Source organism: Schistocerca piceifrons, chromosome 1 (genome assembly GCF_021461385.2).
Source record: "Schistocerca piceifrons isolate TAMUIC-IGC-003096 chromosome 1, iqSchPice1.1, whole genome shotgun sequence".
Taxonomy (NCBI): domain Eukaryota; kingdom Metazoa; phylum Arthropoda; class Insecta; order Orthoptera; family Acrididae; genus Schistocerca; species Schistocerca piceifrons.
Window position 1 is genome coordinate 1,137,398,042 of NC_060138.1, and position 20,841 is coordinate 1,137,418,882.

General features: G+C 39.1%; 1 protein-coding gene across 1 annotated transcript in view; it reads left to right on the forward strand.

The window, feature by feature from the left end:
- LOC124800592 (spermatogenesis-associated protein 5-like protein 1) overlaps window positions 1-20,841 on the forward strand; it is an 85,427-nt gene that overhangs the window by 58,299 nt on the left and 6,287 nt on the right. Inside the window, 4 exon segments of the mRNA XM_047263007.1 lie at window positions 3,311-3,342; window positions 3,344-3,515; window positions 14,070-14,191; window positions 18,982-19,221. Of these exon segments, the coding sequence (XP_047118963.1) occupies window positions 3,311-3,342; window positions 3,344-3,515; window positions 14,070-14,191; window positions 18,982-19,221 (566 nt within the window).

Here is a 20,841-nt window from a genome sequence, read left to right on the forward strand (position 1 = left end):
CATGTTTATCACAGGGGGCAGAAGTAAAGACTCATGTGAAGTTATTCTAGGAGCGCTCTCAACATACAATCTTGAGCAATTGGTTAGAAAATCAACTCCAGATGAGAACCTATTAGATATCTTGCTGACAAACAGACCTGATCTTTTTGAGGAAGTTAATCTAAAAGAAGGTATTAGCAACCATAATGTCGTTGTGGCTTCTGTGTCAATGGAAGTTAACCAAAGAAACAGCATAGAGTTTTCTTCTTTGGGAAAGCAAATAAAAGTGTCATTAATGAATATCTTCATAGTCAGCTCCAAGTATTCATTGCAGGACACAAAGATATTGAGCATCTTTGGTTGGAATTTAAAGGTGTTGTCCACCAGGTGCTAGAGATGTATGTGCCTAGCAAAAATGTAAGGGAGGGAAAGGATCCACCATGGTACAACAAACCTATTAGGAAGTTGCTGAGAAAGCAGAGAATTTTGCACAGTCATTTTAAAGATTGTCACTGCTCCGCTGAAAAACAGAAATTATGCGAAATGAAAGCAGCTGCCAAAAGATCAATGAGGGATTCTTTTAACGAATTTGACAGCAATATTTTATCTGCAGATTCTAAAAACACCCCAAAAAAATTTTTGTCGTACGTAAAATCTATGTATGCTACAAATAATTCAATACCTTCTCTTGCTGACAGTATGGATAACATAACGAATGATGATAAACAGAAGGCCGAAATTCTAAGCCTAGCTTTCAAAAACTCATTTACGGTAGAGGACTGTAGCACCATTCCCCCTTTCAGTTATCGAACAAACGCAAGGATGGCTGACATAGTGTTTAGTGTGTCTGGAATTGTAAAACAGTTAAGATCCTTAGACGCTAGGAAGGCATCTGGCCCAGATGGTGTACCTATAAGATTATATGTTGACTATGCTACAAATATAGCACCATTCTTATCCATAATCTATCAGAGATCCTTGGAACAGCGGAAAGTTCCACGGGACTGGAAGAAGGCCCAGGTCATAGCAATCTATAAAAAGGGTAGAAAATTGGATGCACATAATTACTGGCCAATTTCACTGACATCGATCTGTTGTAGAATCATGGAACATATTTTGTGTTCAGACATAATGACCTTTCTAGACTCTGAGAAGCTCATCTGCAGAAACCAGCTAGGGTTTAGGAAACAGTGGTCATGTGAGACACAGCTGGCCCTCTTTGTGCATGATATACAACAGGCTCTAGATACCGGCTCCCAGGTTGATGCCATATTTCTCGCCTTTCGAAAGGCATTCGACTCAGTTCCACACTGTTGCTTGCTCCAAAAAGTGCGGACTTGCAGTCTATCCGATAACATGTGTGGTTAGATAGAAAGTTTTCTGACAGCCAGATAGCAGTATGTCGTCCTGAGTGGGGAGACTTCAACAGAAACAAGCATAACTTCGGGTGTGCCCCAGGGCAGTGTAATAGTCCGCTGCTTTTTACGATTTACATAAACGATCTGGTTGATGGCATTGACAGTGGCATTACACTGTAGTCTACAGGAAAGTAGCATCACATGAAAGTTGTGAACAAATCAATGAGGATTTGCTGAAAATAAATGCGTGGTGTAATGACTGGCAGTTATCTCTCAATATTAGTGTAACCTACTGCATATAACAAGGTGAAAATCCCCATTAATGTAAGAGTACAAAATAAATGCCCAGTCTTTGAAAGCAGTAACATCCATCAAGTGTTTGGGTGTGACTGTTCGAAATTATATCAAGTGCAATGATACAATTACAAGGCGAACTCTAGATCGTGGTTTTTTGGTAGAATCCTGAAGCGATGCAGTCCTTCAACAAAGGAAATTGCTTACAATACATTAGTTCATCCAGTCTGAGAGTATTGTTCATCTGTATGGGACCCCTACCAGTTGGGTCTGATTAAAGAGATTGAGAAGGTCCAAAGAAGAGCGACAAGATTCATGGCTGTTATATCTAGCCATCGTGAGAGTGTTACAAATTACATGGAAAGTTTGAAGTGGGACACGCATGCAGGTACACGATGCGCTAAATGGAAGGGGCTGCTAACTAAATTCCAAAATCTTATCTTTGCTGAGGAAGTAGAGCATATATTATTACTACCAACATTAAAATCGCGCAGTGATCACCATTCAAAGAGAAGGGAAATTAGAGCTCATACTGAGGTGTTCAGACAGTCTTTTTTCCCTCGCACAATCCGTGAGTGGAACGGGGGGGGGGGGATATGACTTTGGCACAAATTGTGCCCTCCGCCACACACTGCTTGGTGGCTAGCAGAGTATATATGTAGATGTAGACAGTGTCAACATGTTGCCTTGGTCTGCTCGATCACCAGCTCTATCTCCAATTGAACACATACAGGATATCATCTGATGATAACTCCAGTGTCATCCACAACCAGTGGCACCAGAGTTGGCATCCAGACACTCATTGATGAAACAGGAACTGAAATTGAGGGTAGCAAAGCAAAAACAGAAATTGGTCAGATCTCTCAGTTGCTCATTTATTTTTATGATGACTAGCTCTGGTCAACATTTGGTCCTCTTCAGGTCTAAAAATAAAACAAAGTTAAAAAGAGATTATCTACTTTTCGAACAGTGGAAAGTCCTGGATGAAATAACGATAATATGGAAAGGACAGACTTCTACTCACCACGTAGAGGTGGCTTGAATCACAGAGAGGGGCAATGGAAAAGACCGCTAAGATGGTTAATCTTTCAGACCAAGCCCTCTTTCTGAAGTAGAAAACAGACGCATTCACACAAGCTCACTGTCTTGATTGGATCCAGCACCTGGAGACAATGGCTGTGTGTGTGTGTGTGTGTGTGTGTGTGTGTGTGTGTGTGTGTTTTCAAGTGTAAACATCTTGGCAGTTTGGCAGTCTTTTTCATTGTTCCTGTCTGCGACTCACTGCCTCCTATTTGTGGTGAATAGCAATCAGTCACTTCCATATTGTTCCATTATTTCACAATAGATAGAAAAAATTGCAGATAATGATTACATTTACCTATGTGGTTGCATAGGTAGCCCATTACAACCATAAGAATCTACACATTGCAGTTTCACATGTAAAATTTCCAATCTATACTGCAACAAGATTAGACTCATTGCAGAGTACACGCAAATGCTTAAAAAATCGTTCTTCATGGGCACCTTATGTGAAGGGCATGGGGAGAAGCCCTAATTTGGCCTATTGGCAGTATGGTTTGCAGAATATGGTTGTAGATTTAGACTAAGATGATAAAAACTTAAATACTAAACATAATATTGTCGTTTGTAGATGCTGAACTGTACTGTCTTTGTTCTAGGTCTTCTCTTGTATGGCCCACCAGGATGTGCAAAAAACCAGCATAGTGAGAGCACTGGCTTCAGAGATGCAAGTGACGTTCATGTCTACTTCTGCTGCAGAATTGTATTCACCATATGTTGGGGAAGCTGAGAAGAATGTCTGTGAACTTTTTCAGCAGAGCTAGACTTGCAGCTCTCAACCTTTGCTCTTTGTGGATGAAATAGGTAGGTTGGTACCAAATGTGCTTTATGGATATTCTTGAATAGATTTTAAAAAGTAATTAAGTCTTTTGTCTACTGTCTACTGCGTGTCACTGATTTAGTTCTTCCTACTGTACTTTGGGTAAAATCTCTCTGAATATTATTTAATCAGTGGAAAATCCAGGATGGAATAATGAAAATATTATGAAAAGGATAGTTTGCTAATCACCACGCAATGGAGATGTTGATTCTCAGACAGTCGCAGCAAAAAGAATACTAAAGAAGTAAAGCTTACTTGTCAGCAGTCTTTTTGTTGTGCATGTCTGCATGTCTCAACTATATGGTGAGTAGCAATCTGTCTGTCTGAAGATTCTGGAGGCAAGAAGGGCAACACACAATATCAATAACTCTGTGTGTCTGTGGTCTGTACCATCTGACATAATGTGATGTTAAAGTTAGTAAAAGAATTCTTTTGTACTTTGTACCAAATTTTATAAATGTTACGTGTTGGATGAACTTTAAATATTTTTTTGCATGTATATTGTGTGCTGAAGCAGCCAGTGTACTAAGAGGCATCCTCCTCTCTTTTTTCCTGTAAATTCATTTATGGGAAGCATTTAATTTGTTTCCATCAGTGTGAGTACAATCACTTTCATTGGTATGGTGCCATCAGCGAAGGAAATTTTGTTTCTGCATTTAATATTTTCATTGATTCAATCACATAAAAGTTTTATACTGTATCAAACACCAGTAGAACAATTGAAGCAGCATCAGGATGGGCTCCAAGTAATGTTTTGTCTGGCAAAGCATTACTTGGCACCCATCCTGAGGCTGCTTCAGTTGATTTGATGGTGGCCGAAACCAGTTAATGGTAACAGTATAAAACTTCTATGTGATAGAATTGGTGAGAGTAATAAATGTACAAACAAAAGTGGCAACCAGTCTCCCAATAAAACCATTTTTTTGAAAATGAAATTTTGGCAAAAGGTTTTACTGTTGATTGTATCATAAAATGTTAACTAGATCATGAAAAAGGAACTGTCTGTTCTGAAAATCAAGCTTTTAGACTCATTGTGGTGTTCACTGGTGACCTGTTCTCAGTTTCCCCAGATAATCGCTGTGTAAGTTGGTGTCACATACGTTATTTTATTTGTTGTTTATTTTCCTTCATGTCTGAAGTTGAGCTGCAGTATGCAAAAAGCCATATATGTTGCATAGTGAAGATCAGTGTTCCATCATCATATCGGGAAATAAAATTCAAATTCTCTCCCATCTCCTCTCTGTTGACTTTTTTTTTTTAAGTGGATGATATAATAGCTTTTCTGCATTAGAAGGAAAATTTACTTGATAAAATTTTAGAAAACAGGAGGACTGGTTCAAACTTACTGTCAGGAGATTAAAAATGGAAAAGTGTCAATCCTTGGTCATTGCATGTCTTTGTTTTTGCCTTTTGCCTAATTCTTAAATGCACAATTCATTTCTCCTCCTCTCAGTTCACAGAGTGCAATGAAGAATTAGGAGAAAAGGTGGGAAAACCAAAAAATGAAGTGCAGCACACCTTGTTAGTTATCATGATAAATGGTAATGATGTAGAAAAAGTCATTTCACATTCACATAAAAAAAAAAATTGTAAATATGGCTAAATGCTGAGCCCCCTGTGCCCCCCCCCCCCCCCCCCCCCCTCTCTCTCTCTCTCTCTCTCTCTCTCTCTCTCTCTCTCTCTCTCTCTCTCAAAATTATAGAGATGTGAATTAGTAATTTCCACCCACCACCTTTTACACACTACAGTTAACAGAAGTACTTCTACGGAATAGGAGAAGTTGACTAGGAAAAACTTATTTGTTTTGTTTTCAAATTTTACTGTGCTGTCTGTTAGTCAGACATTTTACAAGGTGTACAACTTTGCTTCTGCTATTTGCCGATAGGTGGTGACAACGGTAAGTAGTGGTGGCATCATTAAGTTGTTCTTGATTGAAAATGTCAGTTTTTACTGTTTTGTTTCAATATGAAGAAAACGGCGGCTGAGTCTCATGGAATGCTCTCAAGTACGTATGGTAAGGACACCATTAGTGAAAGAACGTGTCATGAATGGTTTCAACACTTCAAGAATGGTTATTTTATCATCGTAGACTGGCATAGTGGTGGAAGAGAGAATGTTTTTGAAGATGCAGAATTGGAGACATTGCTGAGTGATGACTCACGTCAAACTCAAGAAAAATTGGCATGATTAGTGGGAGTGACACAGCAAGCCATTTGAAAACTTCTCGAGGCTACTGGTGAGATTCAGAAAGAAGGAACTTGGGTCCCGTGTGAGCTGAAACCAAGAGATGTTGAACAGCTTTTGTGTGTTTGTGATCAGTTGCTTTAGAAGCAAAAACAGAAGGGATTTCTGCGTCACATTGTGACCAGGGACGAAAAATGGGTTCATTACAGTAACCCTAAATGCAAAAACTCATGGGGGATATCCCTGCCATGCTTCCACGTCGATGGTCAAACCGAATATTCATGGCTCAAGGATTATGCTCTGCATTTAGTGGGACTAGCTCGGCGTCATGTACAATGAGGTGTTAAAACCAAGTGAAACAATCACAAATGCAATTAACGTGTTTGAGCAGAGCATTAAAATACAAACGGCCACAATACAGCGAGAGGTACAATAAAGTGTTTTTACAGCATGACAACGCTCGACCTCATGTCGCAAAAGAGGTCAAAACGTACTTGGAAATGTTAAAATGGGAAGTCCTACCCCCACCTGCCGTATTCTCCAGATATTGCTCCCTCTGACTATCACCTGTTTAAAACAATGGCACATGGCCTGGCTGACCAACACTTCTGACCTCATGAAGAAGTCACAAGTTGGATCAATTCGTGAATCGCTTCAAAAGATGAACAATTTTTTCGACGCGGGATTTGTACGCTGCCCGAAAGATGGGTGAAAGTAGTGGCCAGAGATGGAAAATACTTTGAATGATACATCTGTAACCAATTAGTTTTAATTAAAGCCTCAAATGTTGGGGGAAAATTGCAGTAGCAATGTTGTACACCTTGTATATCACTGAGTAAGCTATCAGAAATTTTAGTTGTGGCATTGTGCACCTGTTTCTGTGCTAAAGACAGCCTTAATGTGGAATAATGAATGCTGTTTTTCTTTCTAGTATTGTAATTATATACATCATTGCTCCTTTTGAACTGGAGTGTATTATTTACAACTCTTCATGAGGATATAAATATACTGTGAAGCAGCAGTCAGAATGCCCAAGATCTGAAACAGGTATCTAGAAGATGATAGTGGGTGAGCACTATGTATTATCTCTAGAGCAAGTTTTTAAGCAACGAACACTTTATTTCTTAAAGATGAGTTTCCCCAGAACATTATTCCATGCAACATTATTGGATGAAGATATGCAAAATATGTCAACACAATGACTTCCCTGTTCCCAATACTTGCAATAATTCTACATGCAAATGTGGCTGAACTAAGTTGTTTTAGTAATTCCAAAATGTACTTTCTCCAGTTTAAATTCTCATCCATAGGGACAAGTATAATTTTGAGGTTTCCACATTATTTGTTATCTCCTCACTTTGTGCGAGGAAATAACATTGGTGTAGTACGTCTAGATGTGCAGAACTGAATATGTTGTCTCTGTGAGACCATTAGCAGAAAACCAGACACTTTTAAGAACATTGTTTACAATTTCTTCTGTTGCTGTATGTGTGCTTGTGCTGATTACAATGCTAGTGGCATCCCTTAAAAAGAATGACTTCTGCTTGTTGTTTGAGGAACATTGGTGGACCTAAGGTTGAGCCTTTGGGAGCACTGTACATTATTCTCCCCAGTCAGAAAATCACCCCAATTACATTGGTTGAATTACCAAGTACAATTTTCTGCATTCTTTTGGTTAGATGTGACTTCATCCATAGGTTGGCTATACCATTAGTTCCATAGTACCTGAGTTTGTATACAAGAATATTGTGATGGACAAAGGTTGGCTATACAATTAGTTCCGTATTACTTGAGTTTGTATGGGAGAATATTGTTATTGACAAAGTCAACTGCATGAAATAAGGGAAAGGCAACTATTCACCTACAGTGGACGGTGCATGGAACACAGAAACACATAACATGAAACAGCATTCACACTAACTTTTGGGCTCCTGCTCTTATTCTGGCGGAAGTACACACATTCATACATGCAATTCATGGACACTCAGATGCACACTCCCATGGCCGTAGTGAAACTCGCCATGTACGTATACGTTTGAGTGTATGTAATTTTGTGTGTGTGAATGTGTATACTTTTGCTAGAAAAAGAGAGTGAGCTTGAATGATAGTGTGAATGCTGTTTCCTATTACGTGTTTCTGTGTTCCATGCACCAGCCTGTGGTGTGTGTGTGTGTGTGTGTGTGTGTGTGTGTGTGTGTGTGTGTGTGTGTGTTTGCCTTACCAACTGGTGCTATTTTGTTGCTTAATGGTCGTAAAATTTGATGAATGAGCATGTAAATGGCATTCTCAGGAGAACAACTCTTCTGAAATCCAAACTGTCATTTACTAAGGGTATTATTGTTGCTCAGGTGGGATACTATTGTAGAATACATAACCTTCTCAAAAATCTTAGAAAATGAAGTCCTGTTGGAAGTTACTGATCGCTCTCCTATCCCCTTTTTTATAGAAGGATTTAGGAATGGCATATATGGAAACATACCTTGAGCTAGTGATGCATGATGTATTCCACATTATGTAGGGCTTATTATATGGGAATAAATCTTTAGTACTGTTGGAAAAAACACCAGTTCCAAATGAGCTTTTATTTTTGAGAGAATGTAAACTGAAGAACCGAAGAAACTGCCTAATATTGTGTAGGGCCCCTGAAACTGAAGAACCGAAGAAACTGCCTAATATTGTGTAGGGCCCCTGCGAGCTTGCGGAAGTGCCGCGACACAACGTGGTGTGGACTCAATTAATATCTGAAGTAATGCCAGAGGAAATTGACACCGTGACTCTTGCAGGACTGTCCATAAATCCGCAAGAGTACGAGCAGGTGGAGATCTCTTCTGAACAGCACGTTGTGAAGCACCCCTGATATGCTCAATAATGTTCATGTATGGGGAGTCTGGTGGCCATCGAAAGTGTTTAAACTCGGAAGAGTGTTCCTGGAGCCACTCTGTAACAATTCTGGACATGTTGTGTGTCGCATTGACCTGCTGGAATTGTGAAAGTCTGTCAGAATGCACAATGGACATTAATTATGTCCCACACCATTACAGAGCCTCCACCAGCTTGAACAGGCCCCCGCTGACATGCAGGCCCATGGATTCATGAGGTTGTTTCCATACCTGTACATGTCCATCTGCTTGATACAATTTGAAACGAGACTTGTCTGACCAGGCAACATGTTTCCACTCATCAACAGACCAACGTCGGTGTTGACGGGCCCAGGCGATGCGTAAAGCTGTGTATTGTGCAGTCATCAAGGGTACATGAGCGGCGTTCAGTTTGAAAGCCCAAATCGATGATGTTTTGTTGAATGGTTCGCATGCTGACATTTGTTGATGCCCAGCATTGAAATCTGCGGCAATTTGCGAAGGGTTGCACTTCTGGTCACGTTGAACAATTCTGTTCAGTTGTCGTTGGTCCTACTAGTGCAGGATCTTTTCCTGGCCGCAGCGAAGTTGGAGATTTGATGTTTCAGCGTATTCCTGATGTCCATGGTACACTCGTGAAATGGTCGTATGGGAAAATCCCCACACCATTGCTACCTCAGAGATGCTGTGTCCCATCACTGGTGCACAAACTATAACACCGCATTCAAACTCACTTAAATCTTGATAACCTGCCATTGTAGCAGCAGTAACAGTTCTAACAACTGCACCAGACACTTGTCTTATATAGTCGTTGCCGATCGCTGCACCACATTCTGCCTGTTTACATGTCTCTGTATCTGAATATTCATGCCTATACCGGTTTCTTTGGTGCTTCCTTTTATAATTTTCTTATTTTTAGAGGTAGAAGTTGGTGATACATGCATTTGATTGAATTTTTGGACTTGCTTTTTCAACTGGCTGCTGTGAGTCTGCTCTGGAACTCTCAGTCCATATGCTTTCTGCTATATTTAAGGAATGATTATTAAATATATTTGTTATCTGTGACTCAACACTTATGGTCCTACTCTTTAATTCAGTTAATCCTGTTCTTCGGCAAGTAATCCTATTTCTCATTTCCTACATTCCTTATAGACTTAAGTCTGTTGTCAGAAGTAGTGATTTATGACATAAAGTGTATGCTCCTGCTCTTATTCTGGCGGAAGTACACACATTCATACATGCAATTCATGGACACTCAAATGCACACTCCCATGGCCGTAGTGAAACTCGCCATGTACGTATACGTTTGAGTGTATGTAATTTTGTGTGTGTGAATGTGTATACTTTTGCTAGAAAAAGAGAGTGTATGAGTTTTCTGAGCAATTTTGCATTGTTTTCATAGTTTGCAATCAACTGCAAGATCTCTCTGCTTGTTCTTCCCAACAAGTATACTTATCTTGCCCTTTCTCAAGATTCTTTACTTCTTCTAGTGATCCATGGTTTTTGACATGGCTGTTTAGTGTCCTTTCTGCTTATTTTATGCGGAAAACTATTTTCAAGCAGTGATATGATATATTTAGTGTTTTTTCAACATCCGATCAGTTGCAAAATAGAAATCACAGTGAAAATCAAAAATGTTTTGTTTCAAACATTCAGCTACAACTTCCAGATGCTTCTCTACATAGTTACCACTTCGATTTAGAAATTTAATGTAGTGTGGTACCAACTTTCCAACACCCTTGTCATAGAAGGCACTTGCCTGCGCTATCAGCCAGCTCACTATGTTGGTCTGCAGTTCACTGTCTGTGCAAATTCTGTTCTCATAGCTAGCAGTTAATGTGAGTGCTGACATGAAAATTGGAGGGAGCTAAGTCCGGGCTATAGGAGTGTCATTGTTGCACTGTTGTGCACCCAAGTGTTGTCATGACAAAAGAATTGCATGACAGTTACATTTTATGGTCTGCATGAAATCAGGCAGAATGCCTAATTAGGCACTTCACACTTGACAGGATACACTACTGTTCTGAGCATCTTCACATACTCACTGTGTAATCAGATCTGAAATGTGCAATGTGACGTGCTCAATGGGCGTTTCAGCGACTTTGCACTATGTTTCGTCAGATTTTCACCGATTAGTGGTTGGGGGGGAGGGGAGGGGGGAGGTGGGTAGCCCTCGTATTTATCCTAAGTAGCTGTAGCTGTGCATCATGACCAGAGAGAGCATTTGTTAATTGGTACAGTTATTTTCTTGCTTTGAGCTTCATCAAAGAAAACATTATTAATAATTCCTACTGTCTTGATCCACCTGTGTTGGAAATGTGATTGCTGAGATTAAGTTGTAGAATCCAAATAAGGGTTCCAGCTCACTTTTCCTATGAAAATCCTTTCGAAAATCTACATTGAAATAATCACAGACCATTAACAGCTTGCTGCTGTCTGTCAGATAGCATAGTAAGGAATTCAAATTCCTCATAAATAGTTCAAAATTTGAGAGGTGGAATCTGTACACAGTTAAAAATCAAAGTGAAATATTTCTCAGTGGCACCTACTTCTATGTGCTGACCACTAAAAGATCCACTTGCTTCAATCTTTTTGAACTTGTTTTCTATCTTAATATATGCAACAACTTCTCCTTTTCCCTGTTAGACCTGCATGAGCGTAATCTTTCATATTTAACTTCTTTAACCGTGTAGTTATATAGTGCTCAGATAAGCTCATGATGTCTATCTTTTCAGAGCTTTCTAAAATTTCTATGCTTCTTACTCAATGCTTCTTACTCAATCCTCTAATATTGTGATGAAATAACCTAACCTTACTTTTTTATGCATCCTTAAGCATTTTGTGGGACTCTTCTGTTAAATTAACTTCTTTCACAGTAGGGTTGCCTGAGCCTAAATTCAAACCAAAAAAGGTACTTTCTGATACCTTGAACCACAGGGATCTTTCATTGTGTGATGATCCCACAATCATTTTCCCCTTCAGCCTATCTAGTTCAAATTTTGCTTGATCTACTTCAGCCTGAAGGGCACAAATATTTGCTTCCTGTTTAGTGATTCTCATCTCTTTTGCAGAGCCTACACTTCCATGGGAGAGCCTCATTGAATTCCCTATTCAGTTCCACACTACAGTTGCCCCAGTGGAATTCCAGCTCACAATCTACACACACCACCCTCACTCTATGTACCATACAGCAACGTCCACGTTCAGGTGCATGTTATAATGAAAAAGTTAATCATTTCTGCTTAAAACAAGAACTCAGTACTCACTTAACTGTTAATTAACTTATATATATTAATAATGAATCTGTAAAACCATAATCTCTATCTATCTTTGAATATGCTGATCTCTTAAACTACTAGACCAGCTTTTGTCGGGCTTTTGCAGGTAACTTGAGTGTAGTTTGGGACACTGTATAGGCTTTAGTTTATCAAAATCAGATCACAGAGAAAAAAAAAAGATATTGTGATTGAAAGTGTTATTAAAACTTTATCTGCCAGACCTGCTGATCATTTAAAACCAGTAGACAGTTTTTTTATAGGATTTTCACTGATAACTTCAGCATGACGAGGGGCACCGTATAGGCCATATTGCATCAAAATTGGATTATGGAAAAAAATATATTTATACATGTTAGGCCACAGTGCATACATACACGGATTTTAATCAAGTATTTGAGAACAAGAGCAATTAGTGACTTGAAATAAACTTTACACATCATTTCAAATCTTTACAGATCTTTTTTCATTGACACTCCCCCACATGATGATGAAAGGAAGAAAAGCACCAAACATGACTTTTAATTTATTTCTTCGTACTACTAACTGTTTTGTGGCACATTTTGCAGATGATGTTATCACTGAATGTACCTGCAAAATTATATCTATTTATGATACACAGTTCAAGAGATATGAGGGATGGAAGACAGAGAAATGGAAGGTGGTCATAGAAAGAAAAGTGGAGATGGATAGAGATAGATAGATAGATAGAGAGAGAGGGTGAGAGAGAGAGAGAGAGAGAGAGAGAGAGAGAGAGAGATAGAGAGGGGGGGGGGGGAGCTGTACTAGTAGGATTGAAATAAATATGTACCAGGACAGCGTCGGGTACTCAGGTAGTCTAGGTTACAATAAAATGTAACTGCTGATGGCTAGTTATCACAAGTACTTTTTGATATTAGACAATATTTACTATTGGCAGAATACGGTTTACTAGGTATGGTGCTTTTTTTAAGTGGTAAAAACCCCAGATCACCAAATCTTCAGTTCCAGAATGAGATTTTCACTCTGCAGCGGAGTGTGCGCTGATATGAAACTTCCTGGCAGATTAAAACTGTGTGCCCGACCGAGACTCGAACTCTGGACCTTTGCCTTTCGCGGGCAAGTACTCTACCATCTGAGCTACCGAAGCACAACTCACGCCCGGTACTCACAGCTTTACTTCTGCCAGTACCTCGTCTCCTAGCTTCCAAACTTTACAGAAGCTCCCCTGCGAACCTTGCAGAACTAGCACTCCTGAAAGAAAGGATATTGCGGAGACATGGCTTAGCCGCTGCCTGGGGGATGTTTCCAGAATGAGATTTTCACTCTGCAGCGGAGTGTGCGCTGATATGAAGCTTCCCGGCAGATTAAAACTGTGTGCTCGACCGAGACTTGAACTCGGGACCTTTGCCTTTCGCGGGCAAGTACTCTACCATCTGAGCTACCAAAGCACGACTCACGCCTGGTACTCACAGCTTTACTTCTGCCAGTACCTCGTCTCCTACCTTCCAAACTTTACAGAAGCTCCCCTGCGAACCTTGCAGAACTAGCACTCCTGAAAGAAAGACCCGAGTTCGAGTCTCGGTCGGGCACACAGTTTTAATCTACCAGGAAGTTTCATATCAGCGCACACTCTGCTGCAGAGTGAAAATCTCATTCTGGAAACATCCCCCATGCTGTGGCTAAGCCATGTCTCCGCAATATCCTTTCTTTCAGGAGTGCTAGTTCTGCAAGGTTCGCAGTAGAGCTTCTGTAAAGTTTGGAAGGTAGGAGACGAGGTACTGGCAGAAGTAAAGCTGTGAGTACCGGGCATGAGTATTGCTTCGGTAGCTCAGATGGTAGAGTACTTGCCCGCGAAAGGCAAAGGTCCCGAGTTCGAGTCTCGGTCGGGCACACAGTTTTAATCTGCCAGGAAGTTTCAAATCTTCAGTTGCCTGGATAAACGAGATATAAAAGAACAAAGTTACTTACAAAATATGCTTCACACAATCACTTTACTCTATGAAAATTGACTGTTTTCTACTAGTAACAGAAACACAGCTTCAGCTAGGCACAGTGCCACCTGCCACTGGAAATTGGAACGATATCTCCTGAAAGTAAATACTAATCAGCCGCTGTGTTTCCTTGTAATTTTGAAGTAATTTTCTGTGCCCTTTTATGGTTACCATATTATCTCAGTAGCCATTAGGTCCTGTAACTGTTGCTTATTAATAGATATTTTGTCTCAAAAATGTGTCACCAGATGCTCTCGTCGGAAGCCGCCAGGGAAGAGAGAGGGGTGTTCAGGAGAGAGTGTTGTCTGCCTTTCTACTGGAAATGGATGGTATTGGTGGACCATTGGACACTCAAGGTTCTCAAGCAAAAGTAAGTAGCAGTCCCACATTCATAATGTGAAAGAGGAAGCTTTGCTTTATGAGAAGAGGCCATCATGCACCACATGTACACAATTAATGATGGCTGAGGAGAGTCAGTTTCTCCAGAATCTTTATCATATGGAATACAAAGCAAATAAGTCAAACTGGGCATTATGATGTTGCTCATTTTCCTTATGCCCGTGAATACATAATGGTGATTAAAAAAGCAAAATAATAAAAACACACAGTTCAGTTGAATTATCTTCTCTCTTTCACTTCAGAGTATTTGAATTATATTCCTTGCCCCATTGTCCTCGAATCTGGGCTCATTATGTTGAGCATTTATTCACAAAATTGTCATGCTGCAGCCGCACTCTTTCTCAGTCATGTACAGTCCCATAAAAATTCTTAATGTTGCCCTTTTTATGATTAGGTTTTTGAGAATTTTTGAGATAATCGTGTGAGCCTCCTACTGTCATATCTCCACACCCTCTGCAGCAAGGAAGATAGATAATAGTTTGAAGATGCTGACATCCATAGTAGAGAGAAGCTTTGTTATGCTGTGAGGTCCTTCGTTCCTCTACTTCAGAAACTGATTATGTAGGAAGTCAGTTGCCTATATTTATCACAACAGGGGAGCAGTGTGGTTAATGTCTCCTTGCTCTCCACACTCAGTGTTTGATGTGGTTTTTGTTGATAGCGTCCCTGATTGACTTTTAGTCCTGACATCGTTACATGTAATCAGTAAAGTACGGTCACATATAATCAGTGAAGTATGAGTCATTAATATAGTAGTGGAATGGAGATACATATAGTTATAATTCACTGTGATGATGTCCTCTAGTAGCACTAAGTCTTTTCCATTCAATCGCATTTGTTTCTTAACACTTCCTTGACTTGGATTATGAAATCTGAGTATGGAACCTTATCTTGTTGCTGAATGCCCATGGTTATTGTTTCTTTTGCTAACTTGTCAGCCATTCCAGTCCCATGAAGGCCACAGTGGACTCTTAACCACTTAAGTAACTTAGTTATTTCTCTTGCAAGTACTCCACATGCTGTGTATGTTATATGCCAGGGGGTTATTACGTCATTGTTTGCAGGGGTATTTTAGGACTTATAATGCTGCTCTGGAAAATACTGAAGATCTGATAGGTAGATCGGACAACTAATGCAGTGCTGAACTGAACTGGCAACAGAAATAATTACTGAAGTACGAAGGATGAATAAAACAAGTGAACAGAACAAGTGAACTAGATAAAGATGGCAGTGTCGCATCTCAAGGAAAAATTAGAATTATATTGCTCTGAGCAGGAGCATTTGGAAGAACTGTTTAGAAGAATAATTCACCATGTACCAGATTGAGAAGTATGTAGTAGAACAGTTCATAATGGCAGAGACCAACCAGGGTACATAGTCTCTGTAAAGAGACTTCCCAAGGTGTAAAATGACATGTTAAGACTGTCAAAAGGGCAGTGCATGAAGCTTTGTCACTGCTGTTGCAAAATCTTATCAAAAGTCCTCTCAGAAAACATGAAGAACGTGTAGTTGTTTGCAAAGGCTATGTGTGCCACCAAAGTTAATTTTCAGACACTTGTAAATGAACAGGAATTGAAATTGAAAGTATAGAAGTGAAAGCAGAAATGCTGAGATTTAGTTCCTCCACTAACCAAAATATACAGAAAATTTCTTAAAAAGAAAAACTGTGGCCAGTAGCTGGAAGAAAGCAAAAGTCACACTCATCTGTCAGGTCAGCAGATGTTGAGTTGCAGACAAGCACAGCAAAGAAGATTGCTATACATTTGAGCTTTGGGCCAGAGTCAGTGGCCACGTGTGTGTTTCCTACTTCTTTTTGTTGTTCCTGTCTGTGACTCAACAGCTCCTCTGTATGGTGAGTAACAGTATCTCCTTTAAAATAATATTGTCATTATCTCATCCTGGATTTTCCATTGTTTGAGGTGGTCAGCAGAAGCAACCCTCAAAATTGCAGCCCAGATCTTTGGTATACAACTGTTGTAGAATCTTGAAATATTTCCTGAGCCCCATCACATGCAGTACCGAGCAAAAGTTTTGATTGGATTGAGGATTTTTTTGGTACAGAGGATACAGTATATTATCCTGAATGAGGAGTCAACAGGCACAGCAGTAATGTCATGTTTACCCTGAGGAAGTGTGGGAAGTGTGTTGGGACCCTTAATGATGATGTAGCATATTAGGAACCTGGCAGACAATGTCAATGGTAATAGCCTCAGTCTTTTATGCTTATGATAGTTACCTTGAAATACTGCCTGAAAAAAGCATGATAACATAGTGATGCAAAGATTGGCGACTTGCTTAAAATGATCAAAAATGTAAAACTTTGCAAAATGCAAGAATTTAGTATCCTATGGCTGCAGTGTCAGTGTGTCATAGTTTGAATTAGCCAACTTGATTCATGGGGATACAATAGTTGAAGCAGGTGGCAGACATTGATTCCATTTTAGGATGCTAGGAAAATTGTCAGTATACAAAAGGTATTGCATATAAAAATTTTTTGTGACCTAAGCTAGAATTTGGCCTGAATGTACGAGACCCATACCAAATAGGACCAACCAGGGGTATTGAATGTTTATAAGAAGGTCAGCACTAATGATGACAGGTTCATTTGACCTGAAGAAGAAACTCGTGGAAATGCTGAAAGCTCAAAATTGGCACACACTTGAAATTAGATACTAACTGTCCAGTAAAAGCCTATTTACAAAGTTTCAATAACTGACTTCCAGTGATGTATTTAGGACCATAAGATAAGTGCTTAGGTGGTGTTCCCATAGTGACCATAAACACCAGACTAGCCTAATAACAGTGAGCACTGAGCCACTTAAAGAGTCATTCTTCCCATACTTCATATGCAAATGGGAGGGAAGCAGCCCTAATACATAGCACAGTAGGAAGTCCCTCATTACCATACACTTCAATGGTTTGCAGAATATTGACATTAATGTAGGGGTAGAACTAATTTTTAATATCTAGCCGAGACAAGCAGCAGCATTTCAGATGTACTATCATCACCATCTGATGTAATAGTGTCATGAATTCTTTGCAGATCTTGCTGCCTGTCCCTGCTAGTAACCCCATTTGATATTATAGGATGATACACTTGTAAATTTTTGATTTCATTCACAGGATAATTGTTCATTTCACAAAGCTAATCAGAGTGCCATGAACTGCTCCTTCCCTCCACCATTTTGGCATTTTGTTGCATCAGTCTTGCACCGCATATTATGTGTGGCTAACTAGACACTATTGCACCGTACCTTCTTTATGAATATTTTAAACAATAACTTACACTCCCCAAGCTTCCACTTTAGCTGGCTCGTAACTCTTTGAATCATTAAATGTTATCTTCAGTTAAAATTTTCCATACCCATGCATTCACTCAATTATATGGCCACATGTGGTGACTTTTTGACAAGATAGTTGATTGACATGACTGTGTCTTCTAAGGGAGCACCTGTGCCATAAACTTTCCTATTCTAATTATTCTATCTTTGCAGAATTAATGTTCATGTTAGAAAAAAATTACTTCAGAAATTACACAAACATGAATACCTTGTTTACAAGTTGCTTTTGACTATTGTTAACAACACAGCAGAAACCACTTGCCCCATGTGCCTTTAGTTTGAAAATGACCACTGGTTGATCAAAACCTGTTATGGCATTGTGAAGTGCTTATTTGATTGTGTCATAAAAAATTATAAGAAATAAAGCAATATGTCAGTCACTTAGTCTCTAAGACTGCGTCATTTTCTTTTTACAAAGTTTTCCTTGCTGATAAATTATGTAGCTAAAATATTTGTTTTTGAAACCATTCCTCTTTTATGTGGCTTATGCTTACATGTACAAAACAAATTTTATGGAAACATTAAAGTCAAATCAAGAAATGCGCAAATTCCTTGTAAGCTGTAAGATTGTGGATGCCTTCAGAACTTTGGTACATTCAGGAGCTGCAGTGATTAATGAAGAAACAGGAAATTATTTTTAGGTACTGATTTCAAATTTTAAATTTGTAAGACTGATGGCACATGAAAATGTTTCTTCTAAGAATCACATTCAGAATCTTGTGCAGAAATTTGACTGATGATGTCTTCACTTTGGAAATATTCTTGCATACAATGACACTGTAATACAAAAGCTTTTTATTTTTTATGTAATAGCACCGTATTTTGGTGTAACTGGGTGCATTCAGAAATAATGTTTTTTGCATAGCAAAAGATTAACAGAATGATCTATGGTATCTGGTCACAAATTTTGTGTCAGCCATTATTAGAGCCTGTCTAAATTTTTTCGTCCCTGTGCTTGGGTAGGTTCATTGGATTTGTGGTTTGCAATGTGGACTCTCATAAAAAGAACTACAATAACTTAGATGCCTTCACCATACTTTCTTACATATTTTATATTAATATAATAATGCAAATTTGTCATGTCTTCTTCAATTCCTGAAATTTTCCTTTTATCAGCATTATGTGAATAGGATGAGCTAGATGTTGTGTGATTGAATTAGACTCAAATGGTTCCATGTAACCTGAGAAAAACAGCGCAATAAAAAAAAAGGAATTAAAAATACTTGTGACATTACTGATGTAAAGAGTTGTTATAGTATAGAAGCAGGTAAGCTTAGGCACAGTTGTTGTTTGAAAGGTGTGCTTGATGTTAGTAGTGCTAACTTAATATTTTACTATAATGTCTGTAGATATTAATACAAGCACTTGGGGGCACATGAAATTTTGTTTTGAGTATGCTTAAGTTGTACAAATCTTGCAGGTAGCTGGTGTTATTGTACTGGCAGCAACAAATAGGCCGGATTTGCTTGATGATGCCCTGTTGAGGCCGGGACGATTGGACCGCTTGGTGTATGTGTCTGCACCAAATGGTCATGCCCGCCTGGAAATACTTCGCGTGCATACGGCGCACATGCCTCTCGCTCCCTGTGTTGACCTGTCATCAGTTGCAGCTGCCACTGACCTTTACAGTGGGGCGGACTTGGCTGTTTTGTGTAAGGAGGTAATGTATGAAATGAATTTGATAAAAATTCACACCATGGCATCAAAAGGTCATAAGTAAAAATAAATTAAACATTTTACATAATGAGCTAACAAGTACAGTAAAACTCTGAATTAAGAAACCCATTTTTCAGGAAATACTTTTAACGAATGTTTCCACCGGTTCTGGCAAAACACCTGCAAGAACAATGTTAATCTGTCCTGATTTTAACGAGCCCTGCTTTAAGAAAAAACAAATGAAAATTCTGTTCTTATACAATTCTTAACATCACTGAGTGATTTTTCAATTTCTTTCAGTTTCACGTAAACTTGTACTTTGTTTTGTCTGACGCAGTTCTTTCATTCGATACATACCTAGTTCATGGTAATTTGGTGAGTAACTTGACTTCCCTTGTAACAGTACTGGAAGATACATTGAAGGAAGGGGAAATCAATTTCTGCTCCGCCTCCTAGGCGACTTAAGTCTCCTGATTTGAAATGACAGTCACAGTGTCTATGGAAGTGCGTTTATTGAAGTCTTGAGTTATTGGTTTTACTTTTTTGGAGTTATGGGCTGCAAATATTGAAAGCTTACAGTTCAGAAAAGCTGATGATCATTTATGATATCATGGACAGTCATAATATTCAACTTTGACATTATGAATAAATAAGATGCTCTACACACATCAGGGACAAAGTTCGAAAGCATTGTGCAGTACTCCCAAGTCAGGTATGTGCCAGACAAAATTGTGAGGGCTGAAAACATGCCATGGTTTCACAGCCATGCTAGAAGGTTGCTACAAAAGCAAAGTGAACTTCATTGCAAATTCAAATGTGACTCACAGACAGACAAAAACCAAACAAAGCAAAAATTAGTGTAAGGAGAGGCATGTGTGTGAAGCTTCAACAAATTCTAAAGTAAAATTCTGTCTGTGATTTGACAGAAAATCTTAAGAAATTCTGGTTTTATGTTAAATCATTAAATAATAGCAATGTGCCCAGACACTCTGTGACCAAGATGACACTAAAACAGAGGATAATCATAGGCTGAAATATTAAATGTCTTTTTTCAAAAGTGTTTCACTGATGAAGATAATGCAGTAACTCCTCCTTTAAATTGTTGCACGAATGTCAAAAAGACAGGTAGTAAATAGGTGACCCAGGGATAGAAAAGACCAAAATTGCTCTACAGAAGAGTGGCCACTGGACCTAGCAGAATACCAGTACTGTTCTCTGTTGAGTATGTGGAAGAGCTTGCTCCCCTTCTTACAGCAGTACACAATAGGTCATTGGAAGAGCAAAGAATTCCTAATGATTGGAAAAAAGGGCAGGTCATTCCCGTTTTTAAGAATGGACAGCAAACAGATGCACAAAACTACAGGACTATATCTGACACTGGCCTGTTGTAAAATTTTATAACCCGTTTTATACTCACATGTTATGAGTTGGTGAAGACTGAAAATCTCCTTTGTAGGATCGAATTGGCCTCTTAAAACAATGATTTTGTGAAAGGTAGCTTGTTCTGTTCTTCCACGAGATCCGGCATGCAGGTTGATGCCGTGTTCCTTGACTTCTGGAAGGCATTCAGTATAACAGCGCTGCTGTCTAATTAACAAAATATGAGTGTATGGGATATCAGGCC